Source organism: Coffea eugenioides, chromosome 4 (assembly GCF_003713205.1).
Source record: "Coffea eugenioides isolate CCC68of chromosome 4, Ceug_1.0, whole genome shotgun sequence".
NCBI classification, from domain to species: Eukaryota; Viridiplantae; Streptophyta; class Magnoliopsida; order Gentianales; family Rubiaceae; genus Coffea; species Coffea eugenioides.
The window spans coordinates 10,033,073-10,057,057 of NC_040038.1; the positions used below are offsets into that span (position 1 = coordinate 10,033,073).

Here is a 23,985-nt window from a genome sequence, read left to right on the forward strand (position 1 = left end):
GTTTATTTATTTTCCATTTTTTTACCTATATAAATATTGCAAATAACTGAACCATGAATTCAGTTAAGAAGACTAAAGGGGCGGAAGGGAAACAACCAATTATTGAGTATAATCAAAGAATCATCTCACAAACCTCACCTCACGAGGTTTTTAACAATTTCACTGGCCACCGTTGAGAGTTTAGAAATTTCACCCACTTCTAATGTCTATTAAAAATAATAATATTCGCCTTTAAAATACCACTGTAATGAAACTCTTTCTTTGATGTCTATTATTCTTTCCTTTTCTTTTTCTATTCTTAATCTTTCCTTTTATATTTTGCAAGTACAACTATGAAACTATCAACACTGTGCTAAGCCTTCATCGTAACCAAATGTCGAACTAGTCATCTTTTTTGACAAGTTAACATTGGATGTGATCTTTTTTTTTTTGCTATTTTTGTTTTGATAAAAAAATAATAACTCAAATTGCAATAGTTCAAAATCACTGTCAAACTATGGTAATTCTACCACTACAAAGATCCATAAACTCTAAAAATTTTATCGTAACACTTTCTTATTGTAGTAGAAATCTATATTCTCAATAAAGCAACCTCAAAATGTTTCCTATCTTAGTAATAGGATTAGCATCATAGTTTCTTATCAAATGATGTAAGTATGAAAAATTTGACACATGTTCCTTATAATTGTGCAAAATTATTTTACAATTGTTTAGAAAAGAAAATTAAGCTTTTATTATATGAATATCTTTCTCTTTTTATTAAAATTTTAATATATGAATCTATTTTAGGGTATTCATTTAAATTTTTTTGACCAAGTTGAGGAGATTTTGAGGTTCAGTTATTAAAACTATCAAATCAGGAAAAGTAGGTATAATCTTTGAAACCTTGAAGAAACTCAATGAAAATGTTAGAAAGCTCAAGAGAGGTTTCTTAAATTATCCCTATAATCAAAATTTACACAAAAATTCACACAAACGTGTGCATATAACTTTTTGTATTTATTGATGTAAAATATCTATAAATATTATTACTTAAAAAAGTTATCATTACATACTAATAAAGCTTGAATTTGGGCTTCCTGTATTGTCGAACTTACTTGAGTTAAGATCCACTAGGCTAGTTATGCTGAGTAGAGTTCAAGCATTGCATTATGCAATGTCAATCTTCGAAGAAGAAAAGCGATACTAAAAGAGAGAGATGTATATGTGCAAAATGATTGCTTTAGTTCTCATAGCAAATGAAATATCAAGTATTTTTAAAGGATTTTCAGATGTTAGTTTTTTCTAAAAAGTACAATTAATTAGGAAAAGATGTTAGTCTTTTGAAAAAATATAATTAATTAGAAAAAGTGTCAGAATTCAGGGGGTGCAATAACTTAGATGGAATTTAAAGAGATGCCTTTTAGAAATATCACTTTTTTTATTAAGCGGCCTACCATAATAGTCGAGCACGAGTAGTTGTTTTTGTATAATGTATGATTAAATTTAACTAAATTTGTCGAGGAGGATTTAGTCTAATGATTAAATTGAAATTTCAAAAATGAGAAGTCTTGATTCGAATATTTGTTTTCCATGTCATTGCTTGAGCCCAAGCTTCAAACTCAAGCAGATATTTGACCATGAAGCTTGCAAGTCTCAGTTCATTTACACCTGTAGCACGGTGATATGCTCGAATTGATGGTTTAACTTGTGGCAAATTTTGATGTAGGTAAATTGAAAACTCAATAAAATATAACAACAAAATTAGGATGAATAAAGTTGGTCAACATATACTCCCTCTATCCCATAAAGATAAACTCACTTTGCTTTTGTGTATGTCCCAAATTATAGGCTTATTTGCTTTTTTAAGAATAGTTAATTTGTTATTTTACTAATATACCCATATTTAATGTACATAGTTATTACAAATTTTTGAATACATATTAGTTGCCTTCTAATGGGTTCAAATTGAAAAGTTTGATTGTTTGGCAATTTTATTTTTGTAATTTATTTTAGTCAAACAAGTAACATTAATTTGATTGACTCTTGTATTGAAAAACTAAAGTACCTTAAGTTCCAAGAATAATATAGTAATATGTACCTCTTACTTTGAATGAATGATCTAATATTAACAAGGGGTATTTGAGGAAAGTACGAATAAAAAATAATTATTATAACTACATTAGCTAAATTTCTTAATTTATGTGAAAAAAGAAATCGGTCTATCTTTACAGGACGGAGGCAATAGTTAATACATATAAAGTAATCCCAACAAACTTTACGAGTCATCTCAAACTTCTATCCTAGGATAGGATGGATGAATGTAGTTGGGGGTTGAATTGATTTATTTTGTTAATATCTCATTTCCATTTCATCTTTAAGAAGACATCATCATTAAAAAGAACACACCACTCTATGGCCTGTATAAAGGATCCACAAGACAGAGTTTCAAGTACCCAACACTTGCATTTGCACCCATCAGTCTTGCAACATGTCAAAAGTTCTTCTCCTCTGCTGCATTCTCTCTCCTCTTTGTCACGAATCTTGGTACTTTTTCCTTTTCACTCTCTTCTCTCAATCCTTGTTGTTATGAAAAAGAACAGATAAATGTACGCTGGATTGGCATATATGGCCATCTTAATTAGACTTGCTACACATTGCCTCTCTGACAGAAAACTAGACCAGTTTTAAGTTACATATATAAAACTGAAATTTTCGCATGGAAAAAACGAAATCAATGCATATGATTAAAAAGAAAAGCAAAAAGGGTTATTGGATTATGAGTTTTTGAGAACTTAGAATTAATACTAACCTAGAATTTTTCTCACATGTACAGCTGAAGAAGCCCCAAATGCAGGAGGGTTCGAGGATTCCAAAGTTACGCTAAAGCACCTTGGACTCAGATCAAGCGTAGCGCAATGTGTTAGAGATTGCCACGCGAGGTGGCCAAACTCCACAGCGAGATGTCCCTTTTTACATGGCCATAGATGCGCCTGCCTGTGCTATGTCCCTTGACTCCCTTCTCTCTAATTATTATTGTCAATGATAATTTCTGTAAGTGAGAAGGCCTATATAATATATATGTGACTTCTCGGTTTTTATACAGAAAGTATTATATGCTATGAAAGCTTTTCTATGCATAATCTATATTCCAACAAACTTTACGAGTAATAATCTATATTCTTCGTTCCAAAAGTCAAAGATTAATCATCTAACTGGACCATCATTAATCCTAAAGGCATGAAGAACAATGACAAATTTTAAAGTTCTAAGATCTAATGGAAATTTGAGTATTAGCTATTCAAAATTTGTTACGTGATCAAAAAGAATGATGGAAACGAGTTTGTTGGACCAAATATGAGATCATTAATTTCCAAATTTCTTGAAATTTTTTAAACCCACATAATTTTAAACAAGACAGAAGATAATTCAAGGCACAAATAAGTTGAAAGGAAAAGACAAAGTGGGTGTGAAAAGGAAATAAGAAAGACGGCCAAAGGCCTGTAATTTGGAGCAAGCAAATCTTTTTTTATGGGATTAAAACCAGTGCACATATGCATAGAAATTAATAGTTGGCAAGGCCGCCGACTTGGACGTTATATATGAATCTTAGGTACATGGAAATGTAATCCGACTTAAAGAGTACACAGGCACAACAAAACCAATTTTGCATCTTGTCAATTAAACAAAGTCATAAAAGCGCAAAGTTTAAAACGTGTATATATAGCAACTTAAGAAAGTATATAGACAATAAAATAAAGATACAGAAATTTAAACAAATTCGGGGTCAAATATATCATGCCTGAAGGTGTGAATAAAAGGCTCATTCTTGTACCCAATATCTAGCTTAGTCGGTAGGAATACTAGTACGTGATCATAAAATTCTTGATTTAACTTTTAAACTCGTTTTTTAGAAAAGGTTTGGAATCTCCTCTTAAACTAAAAAAGAAAGAAAGAAGAAAAAATGCTAATCGTTTAGATTCTTGAAAGACACGAGATATTGGAGGAAAATTCACGGCATTCATGATTCATTTTTGAATTGCTGTTGATTGACAAAAAAAAAAAAAAAGATTCATTTTTGAGTTGTTGAGGCTTAAATTACTGAGTTCTAATATTTTCTTTGGGTTTCAAAATTGTTAAGACAATTAAGCTCTATGGTACAATAATCTCAGTTGTTTAATAAGATCAGCCGTCCCATCAACAACAATTGTGTGCCTTTTAAAAACACAAGAAAAACAAATCATGCATTAGACTTTATCTTTTCCCAAGTCAATTGGTTGTTCAATGGAGGCATTATTGTCTCAAACAACTAATTTCTTGATGGATTTCTCTTTACACAAAAAAAAAAAAACCCAAAAAATCAATCAAGAAAAAGGGCTGAAGTTTTTTATTCACATTCAATTAGGAATCTGTTCACCACATCTCAAGGCTGTCCAGTCCGTGAGTTCACATATATGTGTGTTTGGATTGTAAGTTATTTGAGATATTTTTACTGTAGCATTTTTTGTGATGTGATGTATGTGAGATAAAAAGGTAATTGAGAAGATAAAAAGGTGTATTGGAAATTGTAATGGTGATGCAAGCAAATATATTTGGGCAAATAACTTACAATCCAAATATATGTGGGGAACTATACAGCGTCTGCGGCCTCTCCGACTGCCGGATAGATCAAATTAGCAGCACACTTTCATCGATTTCATCCCTTATGGGACTTTATCCCAAGGGCCATATATATGACAGCAGAGATAGAAAAATTACTAACTAGAATTTGTCAAAGCGAAGCCAAAGTGCTCGAGTATTGCAAGTATATAGTAGTACTAGTATTTTGTGATTTTCATGATTGGTAGTTTTTGTAATTTTGTATGGTCTGACAACTTAACAATTTTTTGCCTTGGCTTATGGATAGTGGAAAGAGCCAATGGAAGAACTATTCAACGATCAAGAAATTAGTGGTTTCTTTGTCATTTCAAAGCATTCCTCCAAAATCTTCAAGAATGGAGGGTGCTACTATCATTTTTTTGTCGAAGAGTAATTCATGGCATTGGGCTGGATCAGCTGAAAAATCCCAGCAATATCATGATGAGTACAAAACAAGGTATAAGATTGCCCCTAAAGGTTGTTTTTCAGTGTATATTCAAATGGTATATGTTGGCGCTGCGAAACAAAGATTTGTTATCCACTGTTGAAGATGCTGAATTGGAATATGCATATAGCAATGAAGGCCCTCTTTTGCTTCCATGTGATATTGATCTTTTTTACAAAGTTTTGGCTGAGATGGATAGCAGGAAAGAGGCCATGGCTGATGATTCTGATTCATCAGCCGGTGGTGGATTTGCATATGGCTCCTGCTGTCCTTTAGTCCATACGAACTTCACACTCCACCCAGATTGTGGAACATCAATTAGTGCTTCTCATTGCCTTTTCTGAGTTATTCTGCCGTGTAGGTGTAGGAATAATGTCTTATTTTAGGCTTTCTCAATAAGTATGGAGTATTGGGATGTGACAAAATGAAACATGAAGGGTTGAATGCCGTGAAAATTGATTACTCAAGTGTTGATTAAACCTTATCTGCGTGCATGTGTCCCAACTAGGGCTATTTTGAAGTGATTTCGAGGAAGATACGTTCTCAGGAAAATAGACATACAGTATCTCTCTTCTTGTCTGAAATTTTTAACTGGATTATGAGTTGTGATAATTGTCTAAAAAGCTTTATTTAGTCATGTATTTTGGGATTTTGGTTTTCACAAAGAAAACCAGAAAAGATTTTTCTCTTTTTAATTAGATAATTTGCTCCTCACTTTGTCAACAGAAGTACATAATACATGTATAAGTCGACTTACTGATTCTGCCTTGAATGATTGGAACTCCCAAATAACGCCCAATATTTTATTCATCAAGGGAAATTGAGTGCATCGACTAAACTTTCTGGCAGTGGATCTACTAATATTAGGGTGAGGCATACAACTTAGAATTTTCCAAATTAATTTTCTGGGCTGATGTCCCATAGAAAATCTCCATATATGTTTGCCCTTTCCCCGGTTCCCACATCGTTCGTGTTAGGTGTGTGTGAGTGGTACTTAAGGTTCTCAAGTATACTCAGAAGTCAGCAATTGTCTTTTAGGTATCCTTGTGAAGTTACCTTAGGTAACTGTTTGTGTATTTCTAACAAAAATGGTAGAAAAAAACACTGGAGAGGAGAGATATGAGTGGTACTTAAGGTCCTCAAGTATACTTAGAAGTCAGCAATTGCCTTTTGGGTATTCTTGTGGAGTTATCTTAGGTAATCGTTTGTGTATTTTTGACAAAAATGGTAGAAAAAAAAGATACAGTATGTCTCATAATCTTTGTTTACGAGATTGACGGTTCACCAAACAAGATTAAATCACCTTCAAGTAATATTGACTGACTTCCAAGATTACCTGTTGAATAGAGTCCCAAGATTAAGCTGATGATGGATTTTGGAATAAAATAGCCAAATGCCACTCTTTGAAGCCTCCCAAGATAGCTAAATGCCACTATAAAAACAAGCCGGCTCTTGTACTTCCACGGTTGGAAAAGTTGCAACATCCTTGCATTTCAATTTGATGAGCTACAAAGCCTTTAGATTTAGGTTAATCAAGAATCAAACTAGAAGGCTTATACATGAGAATTAGGTATGTCAATTGATAAGATCTTTTCCAGATGCAACCCAGATCTAATGTTCTTGGATAGAGTTTGAATTTAATTTCTTAAATACAGATCCTATCCAGACCCAGACTGTAAAAAAGTTATGGATCTGGGTAAAGTCTGATTTTGTGTGATTCATATCCAAATCCAAATACATACCAGACCCAATCTAAACCCATGTATATATAATTAAATTATGTATATATATATATATTAGTAAATTTATAAAATATTCTAATATTTTATGGCCATTGGATCGAATACAATAAGATTTCATGATTGTTTTCTTTTTCAAACAAATCCTAGTTATCATTGTAATTAGTACAAACTTTTTTATAAAAAGGAGACAAAGTAAAGGCAAATAAATGAAAGATTGGACTTAGATATAGTTGACATTTAAAAAATAAATCGAATTAGTTAATAATAATTATTTTTTGAGTACATAATATTGCATCCAACTTCTTGAATATTAATTTTATTATTTAAAAATAAAAATTGGATGGTGTTTATATTTTTTAAAATCTATATATTTTTACTTTAGTATATTTAGAAAAATACAGCGAATACCCATTGGGTATCCAGATCCATAAGAGTCTAGATTTGGACTTATTTTTTCAGACCCATAAGGGTTTGGATCTAGATCTGAGTTTAACTAAATTTAATGGGTCTGAATCTAGATCAAAGGGATGTAATCTGAGCCCTACCCATTGATATGCCTAATGAGTTTAATGGACTTATTTTTTCAGACCCATAAGGATCTGGGTCTGGATCTAAATTTAACTAAATTTAATGGATTTGGATCTTGATCAAAGGGATACAATCCAGATTCTACCCATTGACATGACTAATGAGAATAATATATCTTAGTATAAATTTCGTTAGACACGATACAAAACATTACAGATAGTTGAGCAGCCTAATTATACCTCCAGTAAATTTTTTCTATTGCTTTTTTTTTTTATAATGTTATTTACACCCCATTATGTTATCTGCACTTCCACTACCCCATTTTCATCTTGATGAGACTATATTACTACTATTTTAATTTCTTTTCCTACCATATCTTGTGTTCACATGTAAGGAAGTTGGGTACAATTGTTGTACGTGTCCAAAAGGTAAAAAAAAAAATTAACTTTTGCTTCTTTTTTTCTACATCTGCATAATTATTTGTTTAATTTTATTTCATATTTTTATTTTAATTTCAATTTTACAGATTTTTTATGAGCACAATTGAGGTTTCATTGCATCATCTGGTGACTAGATGCTATTATGCTTTTGTTGGAATATACTAGAAAGGTTCATTCCTTCTATGGTGGTTATATGAGCTATTCTTAGTAGGTTTTTCGAAGTATTAATGTCCTATTTATGAGACATTATAGTTACATTCAGGTTTTGCTCATCTTTGATTAGGGGTGACAATTCTTGACATGACTCGAAAATACGATTCGAATCTAATATGAATTAGCGAGTATGAGTTTACTCATCACGAGTTCGGGTCAAATTCAGATCAAATCCGAATGACCCGCTAAGTAAATAGGTCCAATTCAGGTCAACTCACCGGTTGACCTATTTGACCTGTTTAATATATAATTTTATAATCTAATTAATAAATTAGAGGCATAAAGTAAATAAAAAAACTAACTAAGGCTATAAATTAGTATTATAAGAATGGACTCATGAATATTATGTGAAAATAAGGTATTTTATTTGTGAAAGTGTCGTAATTTTGTTTTTGTTCATAATTTTTTGTACAAAAAGAAAAATAAAAAATTACAATGAGATTGGGTTGTAATTTTATATATTCTTATGGAAACTCCATTATAAAAAAAAATCCACCATACTACCAAACTGAGAAGGTTAAAAAAAATATTAAACAAATAGGTTATCCAAGTCAAGTTCGGATAACCCACAAATTAACGAGTCATGTGGTCAAAAAAGTTGATCCATTTAAATTTTCGGGTCGGATTTGGGTGGATGTGTTGGTTAGAATACCTCAGTCTCAATCCGACCCGCCAACCCAGGACCTGACCCGATTGCCAACCCTATCTTTGATGCTTGGGATTTTATTTATTTATTTATTTATTTTGGGCTTGAAGTTTAGAATCTATTCATATTACATTGTTAGATTGATCTTTGGCATCTTATAATTTCTTGAAATTTTGTAGAAAAATACATAATACATATAAGTGACAATTTTAAATTAGTCATTTTAATGTGTAATGGAATAATTAATTTGTTTTAGAATGTAAGAGAAAATCTAGAAAAGTTAACTCATAGGCAAGAAGATGAAATTAGAGAGGGGGTAATATGGTCTCATTAAAATAAAAATGAGATAGTGAGCGTGCAAATAACATTACCTTTTTTAAATTTTTTTTTTTGACATAGATTAGTACCTATCTTTAACAAAATCTTTGTTTCAATCAGGCCCAACTCCTCATGTCTTGTTGGCTTGGTGGATTGGGTCTGACCTAATCAGGAATCTTTCAACTGATGCCAATCCTAATAACTCATAAACTTTGTGATTAAACTCTAATACCTTTCAAGTTTCACATAGCATTAATTGTTTGAGCTCAAGCTTTAAAGTTTAATTAAATTCAATCATCACCGGGGTCAAGCAGATCTTTAACTAAGAAGCTTGCAAGTTCTGAGTTCATTTACAATTACACCCCTAACATAAACTAAATAATAGAAAAGGGAAGACGATTAATCCTAGTACATTTGGTTGACCCATAATTAATGCATATTGTGAAAAGCCTAACAAACTTTATGAGTTATCCCAAATTTTAACAGAGAATAGATTAATGCAATAATTGTCCAATTAATGAATTCTAAGAGAGGCCTAAAGATCTCATTTCCATTTTTTGTTTTGTGGAAAAGATCATTAAATGAAACACACCACTGCTTGGCCTATATAAAGGAAATACAAGAACAAGTTTGAGAAGCCAACACTCGTATTTGCACCCATCTTTCCTCCAAAATGTCAAAAATTCTCATCTTCTGTTGCATTCTCTCCCTTCTCTTTGTCATCAATTTGGGTACTTTTTCTTTTCACTCTACCCTCTCAATCCTTGTTATGATAAGAAAAATATGCACCATAGTGAAAAAGAACGAATAGTTATTCTGTGAATTAGCATATATTTAGCCATCTTAGACTTGTTACGTATTACCTTTTTGACAAATATATGTATACACACACACACACACCAGTTTAAGTTACATAAAATTGACATTTTCTTATTGAAAAAATGAAACCAATTTCATCATGTAAAAAAAAAAAAGAAAAAGAAAACAGGGTTATTTTATTATACATTTAGTTAATTTTGTAGACTTAGAATTAATACTAACCTAAAATCTTTCTCACACTTTTTGCAGCCGAAGTGCCAAATGCAGGAGGTTTTGGGGATTCGAAAACTAGAAGAGTGATTCTGGAAAGAGATCAAATAGAATATTGTGTATTAGAGATTGCAGCAGACTGTATCCAAACTCCACAGCCAATTGTTTCAGGTTACGCTTTGGAAAATGCCTCTGCTATTGCTATGTACCGGACAGCCCTTCTTCTCCTCACTAATTTATCCATGTTAATGTGTCTGAATGAGGGCCTATATGTAACATCCCAGCTTTAATATATATATATATATATATATATATCAGCAATTCAAGGTTTATTGGATTATATTATGGGTTAATTCTACTTTGTCCCCCCAAACTTTGGCTGATAACCCACTTCAGTCCCTCAACTTCAAAATGAGACATTTAAGTCCTTAAACTTGTAAATACCTCCCAATTAAGGAAAATTGTTGACAGAATCCTGAATGCCGTTGGTGATCGAAATGTCTCATTTTATAAGTTTAGAGATTTAAGTGTCCCATTTTATAAGTTTAGGGATTTAAATGTCCCAATATATAAGTTTAGGGACTTAAGTGTCCAATTTTGAAGTTTAGGGACTAAAGTGGGTTATTGTCCAAAGTTTGGGGGGACAAAGTGGAATTAACCCTTATAATATTGAAACATTTTTATGCTTTTAGTGCTTTGAATTTGTTGTCAAGAAAGCTTCATGTGAACAACATAAAACATCTCTTTTCCATTTAATAAATTTTTTGTTTAAAAAAAAGTAGCAAAGCAGCGAAGATATATAGTACAAATACCAGCAATTTTGAAGAAATCTTGTTTATTATAAGAATAAATGCAAACTAATTATCTCACAAATTGAATGAAGATTGTTACTCTTTTTGAATTTTTTTTTTTTTTTGCATCTAGAAAACTTGCAGTCCAACTAACTATCTAACACAAATTCAATAAAGAAAATGATGTTATAGACAGAACACAAACATTACATCCTAGTGTTAAGCAGACTCATATCACTATTTCTTGTTCATTTTGGATGGAAGAGCTAATGCCTCTTTTACAACTTTTAATGCGTTCCTCTTTTACAACTCTCAGTTAATGCAACTATTTAGTGCCAGTAACTAACCTGCAGCTGAAAATAAATAACCCTGGCTTTATAATCATATTTCCAGTTAGCATTTTCTTTTTAATGCGTTTCAACTAATTCTCAGAGTTTTGGTGACAATTAATGCTTCCAGCTGGTTTACCTGTATTATGATGTGCTCTAATAAGTGTTGAAGTGTGTAAAAGAATTTTTATGGGGCTGTACCAAATACTTTTGATCAATCCATATTAGTACTTCTTTTTTCCAAAAATTGCATTAATTGTAGTAATATAATCCCAGAGAGTACATGAAGAACGATGACGAATTCAAATTCCAGGATCAACTGGAAACTTTAGTTTAAGCTACTGTAATTTGCTTTCTCCACAAGAATGATGTAAATTGACGAATTATCAGACAAAATTATGAGACCTTAGGCGGACGAATCAAGTTGTTAACATATGCAAAGCAAAAGCCCTTGTCAAAGGTCAAAGGCACCAATGCTGATGATTCAACATCGTGGACATGGGTACTGAAGACTAAGAGTGCAATAAAACCTGAACCAGGTAAAAAATTAGCTTTGTTATCTTTCGTTAATTAAAAATGGTCAACAACATTAAAACAAGGAAATTTAGTCGATTTTGGGGCCAAAATGAATCACCCTGAAGGCATTGTATTGCTTCTAATGCAGGCATATTTATTGCTTGTATTCACTATTAATTGATTGGAATTAAGGTCAATCGTCTGGATACAGCGGAGGACCATTCACCACCTTCACGATTCATGTTTTAAACGGTTGACAGCCTTAATGATTTGGCTATATATAATCTTTTTTGGCTTTCAAAATAGACAAAAAGTGCTAAGCTCTTCTTCATTAATTATTCTGGATGATCATCAGTCCCATCAACAACAATGTGAACCTTTTGAAAAGTACAAGAAAAACAAATCACGCAACTTAATTATTTAGACTAATCTTTTCCCAGGTCAATTGGTGGTTCGAGGCATTATTGTCTCAAACAACTAATTTCTTGATGGATTTCTCTTTTGCACAACAAGAATAATAGAGTCAAGAAAAAGGGCTCAAATTTTTTTATGGACAAATTACGCTTTACCCCCCTGTTATTTAGTGTTTATTTACATAACCTCCCCATAGTTTCAAAAATTATACATATCTCCCTCATAATTTGGATTAAAATGTCAAAGTAACGAAATTTGCAATCCATAATGGAGTCGACTAAAATGTCAAAAATACCCCTATATAAAGTTAAAAATTATTTATTAATCACATGGGGGTTATGTATATATATTGAAAACTATAAGGAAGTTATATAGTAAAGCATTAAACTATAAGGGGGTTATATGGTAAAATACAAAATTATATGGAGTTAGAGTTTCATGCATATTATGTTTATATATTTTGGTCACTTCAACCGCATTAGTTTTTAAATAAGGGTAATTTTGACATTTTTATAGATTCCGTTATAAATGATCATTTCCATCAATTTGATACTTTAATCCAAATTATGAAGGGGTTATATATAGTTTTTAAAACTATAGGGGGTTATGTTCAAATTAGCTATACCACAGAGGGGTAAAGTGTAATTTGCCCCTTTTTAGTCACATTCGATTAGATATCTGCCCACTACATCAAGGCTGTCCTAGGTCCATGAGTTTGTTGACATTGGACGTTGTATAGTTTGGTTCACTAGTATTTATATTCGGTGCGGAAACCATACCACGTAGTTGCCTATTCTTTTTACAAATTGCCCCAGTTAGCAACTTAACAACTGCACCTCATCAATTTCGTCCCTCATGACAGCAAACGTAGAGAAATTATATATAAGAATTTGTTGAAGCAAAGCCAAAGAACTCGAGTATTGTAAGTATAACGATAGAGTAGTACTAGTATTTTGTTATATTCGTGATTTGTATCTTTTGCTTTTGCCTGTAGCTGTTGGACGGACAAATAATGGATACTGGAAAGAGCAAGTGGAAGAACAATTCAATGATCAAGAAATTGGTGGTTTCTTTATCATTTCAAAGCATTCAGGCAAAACCTTCAAGAATGGAGGGTGCTGCTATCATTTCTTTGTCGAAGAGTAAATCATGGCATTGTACTGGGGCAGCTGAAAAATCTCAACAAAATCATGATGATCAGTACAGAACAAGGTATAAAGTTGCTCCTAAAGGTTGTTTTTCAGTGTATGTTGGTCCTGAGAAACAAAGGTTTGTGATCAAGGCAGAATGTGCTAATCATCCATTGTTCAAGATGCTGCTTGACGATGCTGCATTGGAGTATGGGTATAGCAATGAAGGCCCTCTTTTGCTTCCATGTGATGTTGATCTTTTTTACAAAGTCTTAGCTGAGATGGATTGTGGCAAGGAGGCCACGGTTGATGATTCTGATTCATCAGCTGGTGGTGGATTTGCATGTGGCTCCTGCAGTCCTTTCACTCCGGCACGGCGTCATCGAAACGGCACCATCTCTGAAGTTTATAGTCCATATGGACTTCTCACTCCACCCCGGTTGCTGAAGATGAATCACTTCTGAATCGAACAAATGTATAGATTCTAATTATTGCTTTGTCTAAGAGTTTTTTTTTGTCGTCTAAGTTATTCTGCCATATAGATTTCTTCCTATGCCTCATTTCAGGCTATCCTAATAAGTATGGGATACTGAGATTTGATAAGATCAATGTGAATGGTTGAATACCAAGAAAATTGAGAACTCAACTACTGAAACGCCGCATCTGCGTGCATGCGTCTAAACTCAACTATTTTGAAGTAATTTCTTGAATTGCACGTTCTTAAAAAATAGACGTTCAAAGAAAAATATCTTTCTTTTTGTGTGAAATTGAGGTATAACAAATACTGCTGAGTTCATCATTTCATCAAACCTTTGGCTTTTTGGTTTCAAAAGGAAAGCAAGAAGCGGTTTGTACATTTTTATTTTCTTTTACAACTTTATGAAAGAGGACTTACATTATCAGAAAGTTTAAAGTAATTGCATTGTTATCTCACACTAAAGGCATATATAGATACTAGACATCATACACGTAACATCATAGATCATAGATACTCAACATCATGAGGACAGACTAAAGATAGTTGGGATTTTCCTGTCATGTAGTCTGTATATTCCGATCTATCATGTATGAGTAGCGGTCAAACTCTTTTGTCAGTTTAGTGAAAAATTCTTTCCCACTAAAAAATCATTTGGTTCTCTGCATATCGTGTTTGATTAAGTAGATAAATGCACATCTCACACAATTAATACTTCATATTATACACTTAGCTTGATGCTGCATGATGTGATTTGACCAGTTAGAAAAGCAGATTTGATTAAATATGGTATCAAGAATTATCATAGACCTCATATATTCTTTGAATACCAGATGATATAATTTTGCTAAATCATGTGATGAACAGCCCTATAATCTGCCTTGATCAATTGTATTCAGTTATTAACCTTTGATATAGTAGCCCAGCATTACTTAATTCCTAGTACGGAATACAAATACTTAGTTTCAACTCAAGTTTTTTTTAAACATTTTGACCAATCCTTCAAAAAAAAAAAAAAAACATTTTGACCAATCGGCCGTTGATAAATGTTTTCAGGTGACTTAAATGGATATGATCTCTCATGCTAGGAATCACTTTCATATCAGTTAATGTAAGAGGAAGGAAATTCATGCTGCTTTTGCCAAAAGCATCCTGTCTAGCCATTATATAACATGGCCTTTTAAGTGCTGTAAGTATGGACGAAAGGGAAACATAGCAAGTCCAGCGAGATCTGAGAAGTGAGGAAATATAAGTAGCCTATATATTGTCTCGCAAATGACTAAAGGATTCCATACCTGACAAAATTACTAAGCCATTTCACTCCTGTGTAAAATGGCAAGGACTTGTCTCAAAACCCAATTTAACTAGTAGGAATGTTAGCTAGTAGATCATGATGTCTGTGGTTCGATTGTCCGGACTTCCTTTCTCCCTTCTCTTTTTTGTAAAGTTTGGAGTCTCTTGCTGATTAAAAAAAAAAAAGGAAAGAAAAATGACAAGAACTTCCCATGCAATCTATTAGGAGTAACTTCGCTTTGCTAACTCACATACATTTTCTGCACGTCTAAAAAATGGGATAATTTAGCAATTGCATATGAAACAAATTAGTCTAAATTTCGATTGGATGTTCCAATTATTACAGACATAGAACAGAAAAAGGGTAATTTTTTGTCAAAGATTGCACATTACAAGCTCAAGCCGCAGCAGCAATCTAATGGGGACTTTTTAAGAAATCGAATTTAAGGATGCAAAGTGTGACAAGTGCTAAAATTTGAGAGTATGCATGAAATTAATGCATCTCCAAGTGAACGGATTTAATTAAAGGGATAATATCAGAAACCTCCCCTGAGATTTCTAATAATTACATATAGATACCTTCCAATATCAAAAATTACACTGCCCTCCCCTTTCATTTTGATGTGACCAGATGTCATCTTCAACAATAATAAAGTGACCGAAATATCCTTACAAAATCAGCCCCTAGAATACTAGAAATATAGGGAAAAATAAGGGGATAATTTCAGAAACCTCCCTTGAGGTTTCTGACAATTTCACTGAGCTCCCTTGAGGTTTGAAAAATTATACAAATCTCCCTTATCATTTAAAATGATAATTTTATTCTTAAATATTTTAATGAAATTCCCTTATTTGGTATGCTTATACTTAGAATGAGTTTTAAAATTATTTTTTCATTCTTTTGCCTTCTTATTCCTTCTTATTGTTTCTAGTTTCTATTGTAACCAAATATCGAACTAGTAATTTTTTTGACGAGTTAATTTTATATATAATCTAATATTTTTGTTGATCTTTGTTTTCTATTTTTTGGTACTAAAGTTAACAATAAATAAAAAAATGGTCCAAAACCACTACTAAATTATGATAATTCCACTACTCGAAAAATTCATAAAGTCTAAATGAATTATTTTAACATTTTTTTTCTATCTTATAAATCTAAATCCATAATAAAGTACCATCAAAAGTATTCTATCACAGTGATAAAATTATTATTGTAGTTGTTTATCAAATAGTAGGTATGGACATGAAAATTTTGGCATATTTTCCTTATAATTATACTAGATAATCTTATAATTGTATAGAAAAATAAATTAAAACTCATTATGTAAGGGCATTTTTTGGTATTTATTTAAAAAATTAACCAAGTCAATATCATTTTAAAGTTTTGTTACTAAAACCATCAAATCAACAGAGGTAAGTGTAAATTTTTAAATCTCAGGGGAGCTCAGTGAAATTGTCAGAAACCTCAGGGGAGGTTTCTGAAATTATCCCATAATAAGTCTTCCAAGTATAATATTTTTATATGCAATTTACCAGTTGTACGACTTGTAAAACTTGTTGAGCAATAAAGAATGGTAATGGAAGAATGAAAGATTAGTTGAGATTGTTTCGGGATAATAAAGCTATCTAATGTGGGTAAATGAAAAAAAATTATAATGGTTTAAGGAGTTTTTTGCATTCTGAAAGGTGCTTTTAGATGTCATTACATGATAAAGAAGGTTTTAGTTTATTATTCGAGTTCTGGTTTTAGTAAATAACAACTATGATACTAATCATTAATTGTATAAAACAGGATATTACCTATGGTTGCACATGACATTGTAGTTCACTACAATGGGAAAAGAATCAGGATTCCTAATGTCGATCTTGATAAGCATTCTTGTATAGAATTGTTGAATGATGTTTGTAAGAAAACACTTCATGAATTACCTGAAAATCTTAATTATTTGCTGCATATGAGGTGTGGGACTCCAAGTGTTGCAACGATGAATGCCAATACTAACAAGGCAGTTACCGGAAAGGTTTAAACTGCATGAAAATGAGCTAGTAATCAACTTGTTTGTAGACCATATGGATGTAATTCCTTGTAATATGTTTGAATTGAACAACATAACAACTTTTGGTGGGTATTCAATAAACTTGAAGTGCATGACTTTGTTATTTATTATATTTAAGACTTGTTTTAGTTTATTTAGTTTATAGTGCTTTGTACATCTAGAATCTTTGATTTTGAAACATGGCAAATAAATTCCTACTAAATATTGCAGATGAATCTAAATCCACCATTTCGTGGTCTTGTGGTTCTACCATTATAATAACTACCAAGGCTCAACTTTTGGGGGTACATTTTTACAATTATATCCATATTTCAAATGGATTTGACAACTTGAATGAAATGAATATAACTAGTACACTTAGGTTGATCATTATCAGTATTTGGATACTGTTGCACTTCTAACTATTCTTATAAGACTTTACTATCTAGAATGCTGATTTGTTTAATGTTTTTTTCACGTTCCAAGGGGATTAACTTGGTGCCAATTTTTCTTTTATTATTGCCATTTTTCTTGCCCAAAATTCTAACTCATTTTCTTATAGGGGCAATAAGGGCGGACTTGGAATATAATTGTTTGACAAGACTGATTCATCACTTTTAAGATTACTTTTTCTCACATGGGCTTAATTTGTTATCAAATATGTCAATCAAGGAGAGGGCAGTGTAATTTTTCATATAAAAGGGTATTTATGTGCAATTATCAGAAACCTCAGGGGAGGTTTCTGAAATTATCCCTTAATTAAATGCTTATAGTCCTTTCAAATGACACTGATGTGGTTAAACTGGCATCAATAAAAACAATTTTAGCATTTAATTTACTTTTTTTAGAAAATAATGAGCTATACAAACTTCATTATCTGCCCTTCTTTCTCATATGCACTATTAAGGTACATTCCTAGAAGAAGATTCGAAAATCCAGTAAAACGCATAAGGACTAATGTGTGGAAACTAAATTGTGATTCAAATTGCTATTACCCTCAAACTGACAAAATGAAACTATTCAAGGGTTTTTGTGTTTCACCCCTAAAGTTTTCATCAACATCGCTTTGCAGCCTTTGTGTTTGTGAACTGTGCCTTTTTTTTTTTTTTTTGTTCTGGTCTAACACAACCTTACATTGAATTTTGTATTTTGTTTATTTGTTTGGTACAAAGGAGATTTGGCATAGAGTGATAGTCGCATTCATTAATCCATGCCAATGATTACTTCTGTGAGATTGGGACGGGCATTAAAAACTTATAGCGACAATTGTCTCAATCAAAAATCATTACTAACCGTGTATTCTATTCCAAATTTTTGCAGACGTTGCTAGCTCTTCTCAATACTTGCTTTGGAAAGAACATGAGAAAATTTATTCATAGTTTTGAGCATTCATGTAGAGCTCATGTTGCGTTGAATTCTCACGGGTTAAAGGGATATACACAGTAGCGGAGTTAAAGGTCCATGATTAGGGGGTCAATAATCACTTGGATCAATAACATATAGTTTACGTTCCAATTCAATTATTGGTTTACAGAAGAAAATTATTATAATGCAGTTGTTGTTCTAAAATTTTGAATCCTTGTCCATTCAAGTGGTATTTATTACTTTTTCAAATACGATGGTGGAAAATTTTATATTTTTAGAAAGAGAGTAAAGGGAAAATTTTCCCATAATTTAATTAACGGTTAAAAAATTATGAAAATTTGAGGGGGTTGGGGGGCAATTTGTCTGCCTCAGTAGCCTGGCTCTGCCCCTCCATATGCACAGTAATCTATGTGATCAATCAACGTTGATCAAACATTAGAAAGAAATATGAACAATAATTGCACTTGTTCAACTGTTGGTATTGGTACAAAATCAGGAACGATAATCTTACATAATCTTTTTTAGCCAGAAACATAGCTTGGAATACATTCCTGGATCAGGAAATGTAAGTGTGTTGTGGAAACAAATACAGAACATAAATAATGACAATAGGTAGAATAAAATGCAGGATGAAAGATTCAGTAACAAAAGGTTCTGAGCTTTAGATCTGCATAAGCTCTTCAAACGTTTTCATTGCAGCAGCTGGCAACCCCAGAAGCACATTGACGCTTTTCCTTTCTTTTCCATGAGACAGAAACAGGCTTACTTCCTTCTCTGGAAGGGCTACAGGCCCTGATAAAACAGGTTCTCCCCATCCAAAATCAGTAGTATGGAAAGATAGCCTAGACCAGGTTGTGATGAGAAGCGTTGCAGTCAAAGAAGGCCTTACTCTAGTTGCTTCGAAGTAGTCTATAGCAGATCTCATATAACTGTCTGTGACAATTTGGACTGATTCTTGGACTAGCTTCACTGCAAATGAAAGTGGATTCCCGACTAGCTCACCCGCGCTGCAAAGTGAATTTGTAAGCACAATTCCATTGCCAAAGTAGCCTTCTGGAATTGGGGGATCAAATCTTGATCTTCCATCAACTGCAAAGAGAAGTTTTGTCTTTTGATCAGGCTTCATCTTCAGGGCCTGGCTACGAGATCGCCATATGAATGCTGACAGGGCTTCAAATGTGGTGCATTTGGCCAGAGCTCCATCTTCCAAAGCTTTCCTTTTGAGCTTTTCGAGTTTTTCTGGGTCAAAACAGAATGACCTGTAGTGCATTTCCTCCTTGTAGAGTTCAGCAGTATTTGATGTGTCTTCAATTTCAGCGAATTCATGATGGGGAAATTCTATCTTGGGAGGATTTCGGGCTTTGAGTATGGTTCTGTCCATAAATGGAGGCACTTTTAAAGGCAGTCCTCTGGCAACTTCACCCCAGGAGTTGACAAATTCCATTGCACCAATCCCATCAAACATGCAGTGGTTCATGCACAGCCCAAGAACAAATCCTCCACACTTGAACTTAGTCACCTGTAGAGCAAAATCAGTTATCACTCAAAGACCTTAAATTTCCAGGGTAAAGGAACAATAAACAGCAGGGCAAGCCACATACCGTAAGATTGCACTATTGCAATAATTTCTGTTATGAAAGCTCTACTGAACTTTCAAGGATAAAATGTAAATTCAGATGTTCCACTTCTTTTCTTGATCATGTAATATACATGTGACATTGCAAAAGCCTAATTCCTGAATCAAAATCTTTTCCCTTTTTTTTATTCGCGGCCTTTTTCTTTAACCACAGAGATTTGCTTATATTTTACTCAAAAAGTTATTCAAAGATGTAAGTTTGCTGGAGCTAATACTCGAAATAGAAGTTAAAGACATGTTGTAACCTGAGCAGCCAAAGGAGGAATCTCCAGTACGTTTTTCACGCCTGGAACATCATAAACCAGCTTTCCGAGAGTAACAGGATCAGGCTTTGTGTTGTCGCCGATGTCTTCAATGGTGCAATCTGCTTCAGCCTCAACAAAGACAGCCCCTTCTCCGGTACAATCCACTATCAGCTTTCCCTCAGGACTAATAGTTAAACGCCCTGCAAGAGGGTGGTACTGAACAAGAACCTTTGATAAAGCATCCTTGATCATCCCTACAGCTTCCTCATTGCCCTTTTCCCCTGATTTAAAGCAGTAAATTGTACGAACAATCACCGCAATGTTCTGATCAAGATTTGAGAGGAAGTACAGGCCCTTCTGTGTTTCTTCAGCTGGAGGGATCAAAGTTGGTTGTCCCTGCTTGACGGTGAGCTCAAATGTGTTGCTCTTACCATTCTCCATTGCTAAATTGTTCAAATGACACAATCCTGAGTCAAAACACCATGTTAGTGAAATTCAAAGAGATGAAATTTGTGTGTTTAGAGTGTTTCATTCATGCAAATTGCATCAGTGGAGATAAAATCTCATGACTTGTTCATAACTAGTAAAGACAGTCGAGAAAAAAAACATGTTCAGATATTTTACCTTCAATAAGCACACACTAGTAAAGAGAGCTTTTCTATCTGTTGGCCGTGCTAAACTGAGAATATCATATTTCGGGGAAAGGGATTCAAGGAATATATAGGAAGACAATTGCTTGCAAAATTTGAAGATTGTTAAGTTTTGGTTAACAAAGATGGTCCAATGAAAATGACTAGTACTTTATGATTGGCAAATTTAATTGCTAAGATTCTTCTTGTACACTTCTAGAGAAAGAAGATATAAGACTAATATATATCTTTTGGGGTTTCTTTGTGTTTGGGGGGGGGGGGGTGGATAATTGCCTATTAATTCTTATGTACGTAATCCCATTGTACTTTTGATTTTAGTAAATTTTGTTTTGGTCATTTGGTGAGGACAAATTCTATATACTCATATTGGTATGGTTAGGCTACTAGCCATGGAACAAAATTTTAGTAACAGTCAAGAGAACACGGCGTAGTAGAGAAGATCCTGTGGGGTTGGTTGGTAGGGTTGGCGTCCAAATTTGATTGCTTGATGCATCTAAAATTTGATGCAGCAAAATGCCACGCTACCGCAGATGATCACTTTATTCCTAGTTACTTCACTTATAATATAGCATAACAACAAGAAAAGAAGATTATGATCAAATCTCCACAGCATCATGGTTTTGTAATTAAGTTGGCACTTTTTTTGCCTAGATTGATGGCAATTCACCCCTACATTACTCAAGAATCAAAGAGTGTTTTGGGTTTCTTGAGGGTTATGCTCTGTTGAAACAGCCAAGGAGAACATGTCACAGCATCAAGGCATTAGCTAATGTTGTGATTTTTATTGTTTTCCCTTTTCCTTATTTTCTCCTAAAATCTCTTCCTCTCCATTATAAGTCCTTTTCTTTTTTCTTCTTTCATCTCACTCTCTTCTTCATTTTTCTCAGTACATTTCATGCTAAGTTACATATATCTTCTGGTATCTTTTTTTAATTTTCATGTATGACCTAAATTAGAGGAATTATTTTCTTATGTATGTGTTGAAAAGAGGAAAAGAAGACCACACTTCTGCATGGGTTTACCTCTAACTTTCTGTTAGGATGATTAGTTAGTTAATGGGGCTTACCAAATGTGTAAGCACAGCCCTTTTTGATCTTTTAATCTCTGATAAGTTGACAATTAGATTGAGCAAGTTGCTGCATGAGAATTCTGAAAAAGATAGATTATGTAAGAACAATAATAATTGATTTGAAAGCCATGGCTGAAAGTAAAAAAAACCCATATATATCATGTGCGTTGATATTGTAGCCTAACAAACCCAAAGAAAAACTTTTAAATCTTAGACTAGAACAGAATAGCAAACTTAAGAACTTAATGTATGAGTTTGGTTTAGTTGGTGCACACCCTACCCTCATCCAGAACAACAGCACTTACCTAACTTAATCACAAGTTTTTGCTCATTATTGCAAAAAAAAATTATTTTTTGTGCAATTATCATTGCAAATTTGTTCCTCCCACATATGGTAACGTTGAGGGACAAAAAATTTACTTTCAGATTTTTGTTTATTGCTTGAGATTAGGGGGAAATAAAAGACTTTTTGCTCACTTACATTAGCTTAGTAGCACTGCCAAAAAATAATTCCTAATTATGCCAAAGCTATGTTTTGAGTAATAATCACGAAATTAGTCAATATCTAAGCAATATTTCAGGGCAAAAATCCAGTGCTATTGGATTGGCTTTCTTCTTCTCTTCTTCGTCTTCTTCCTCTTCCTCTTCATCTTCCCTTTTTTTTTCCCTATTGATAGCTATAATTGGGAGAAATAGTCCCAAATTGTGATCTCAGATTCTGACGCATATTCTCACTTCTGAATTCAACATTTCGGCTTTATCTCAGACTATATTATGCAGACAAGACAATTTTGCTTCTTCCCTTGCTTTCCTGTTGATAGCTATGATTGTGAGAAATAGTCCCAAATGGTGATATCAGATTCTGACGCATATTCTCACTTCTGAATTCAACATTTCGACCTTATCTGAGACTATATTATGCAGACAAGACAATTTTGAGATTGCAATAAAGTTGTCATTCGATTAGTGTTTGGATTGGATTTTTCTACCAAAATTTTTTTATGTTTTCCACGAACACGTTTCTTAATCACCTTTTGATCTCATATATATCAAATCGTTACAGTATATTTTTCTAGAAAAGCTGCAGAAAATATCAATCCAAAACCATGCAAAGCTTCCAACGTTTTTAAGATAAACTTAAACCATACATGCTGTGCAAGGAATCAAGGACAGCAGCACCAGTGGAAACATCAGGTCAAGGATATACATATGATCAGATCACACCGACTATGACGTTAAAATGCAGCCAAAACCCACCAGAGACAGAAATCCCTTTTATTCTCTTATCAAGAAGAACTAATTAAGAACAAAACTGTCATAGTTATAAGATAACAAGTGAGACAGAAGATCTATGCATCTGATAGATATGATACTCATCAATTTGGAATTAACAGACATTGATGAAATGATTTTTAACGCCAACCACCTATGATAGATAGTAAAATCCCACTTATGAGAGATGGATTTCATCACATGGATTTGATATTCTTTTCCTTTAACTACGAGTAGTCTGCGTTTATTTAATGGAATCATGAGCGTTCCTGTGCAATTGCTAGATTAATATATACAATTATCTATAGAGGAAATTTTTAGGAACACAAAAGGTGTCATTTCAGCTCGTGCTTTAGATATTGTTTACATTTGATTTTACAACCCTTTTTTTTTTTTCTCTTTTACACTACAGCAAGTTTATTTAATTTAATTTTTTTTTTTTTGTTTTATCAAGCGATAGCACGGTTATTTTACCTACTCGAAGGATTTAGGTATTTGCTTGACACAATCATATCCGAAAATTTACTGTACTTTTTTTTTAATTGTGGAGGAATGTAGTTTATTCTATTTTTACAATGATTCCACTAAGTAAACTAGAAATAGGATAGCAACTTGACAACGACGCTATTGCCAAAGCAAGAAGAATGCTTCCAGGAGCAAGCATCTTGTTAATAACTGAAAAACCAAAATTACTACTACAAGCAAAAGTAAAAAGAGTTGCACACATTACAGGCTTAATGGCTTGCAGCGCATCAATATCAAAATGAAAACTCAAGACATTGAAGA

General features: G+C 33.0%; 1 protein-coding gene across 1 annotated transcript; it reads right to left on the minus strand.

Annotated features, from left to right (window-relative positions):
• Window positions 1–18,911: 18,911 nt before the first annotated feature.
• Window positions 18,912–20,649, minus strand: LOC113768868 (omega-hydroxypalmitate O-feruloyl transferase-like). Its single transcript, XM_027313375.1, has 2 exons — window positions 20,209–20,649; window positions 18,912–19,846 (listed from the first exon to the last, which is right to left on the minus strand). Exons 1-2 carry the CDS (start codon window positions 20,647–20,649, stop codon window positions 18,989–18,991), a joined length of 1,299 nt encoding a protein of 432 aa, XP_027169176.1. The 3' UTR covers window positions 18,912–18,988.
• Between the last annotated feature and the right edge of the window lie 3,336 nt (window positions 20,650–23,985).

Bases quoted from the DNA above. Each gene is read 5' to 3' on its own strand.
- LOC113768868 (XM_027313375.1), bottom strand. From the start codon at position 20,649: ATGGAGAATGGTAAGAGCAACACATTTGAGCTCACCGTCAAGCAGGGA. The intron at 19,847-20,208 runs GTTACAACATGT...TTTGCTCTACAG, and splicing joins TTCCTCCTTTGGCTGCTCAG to GTGACTAAGTTCAAGTGTGG.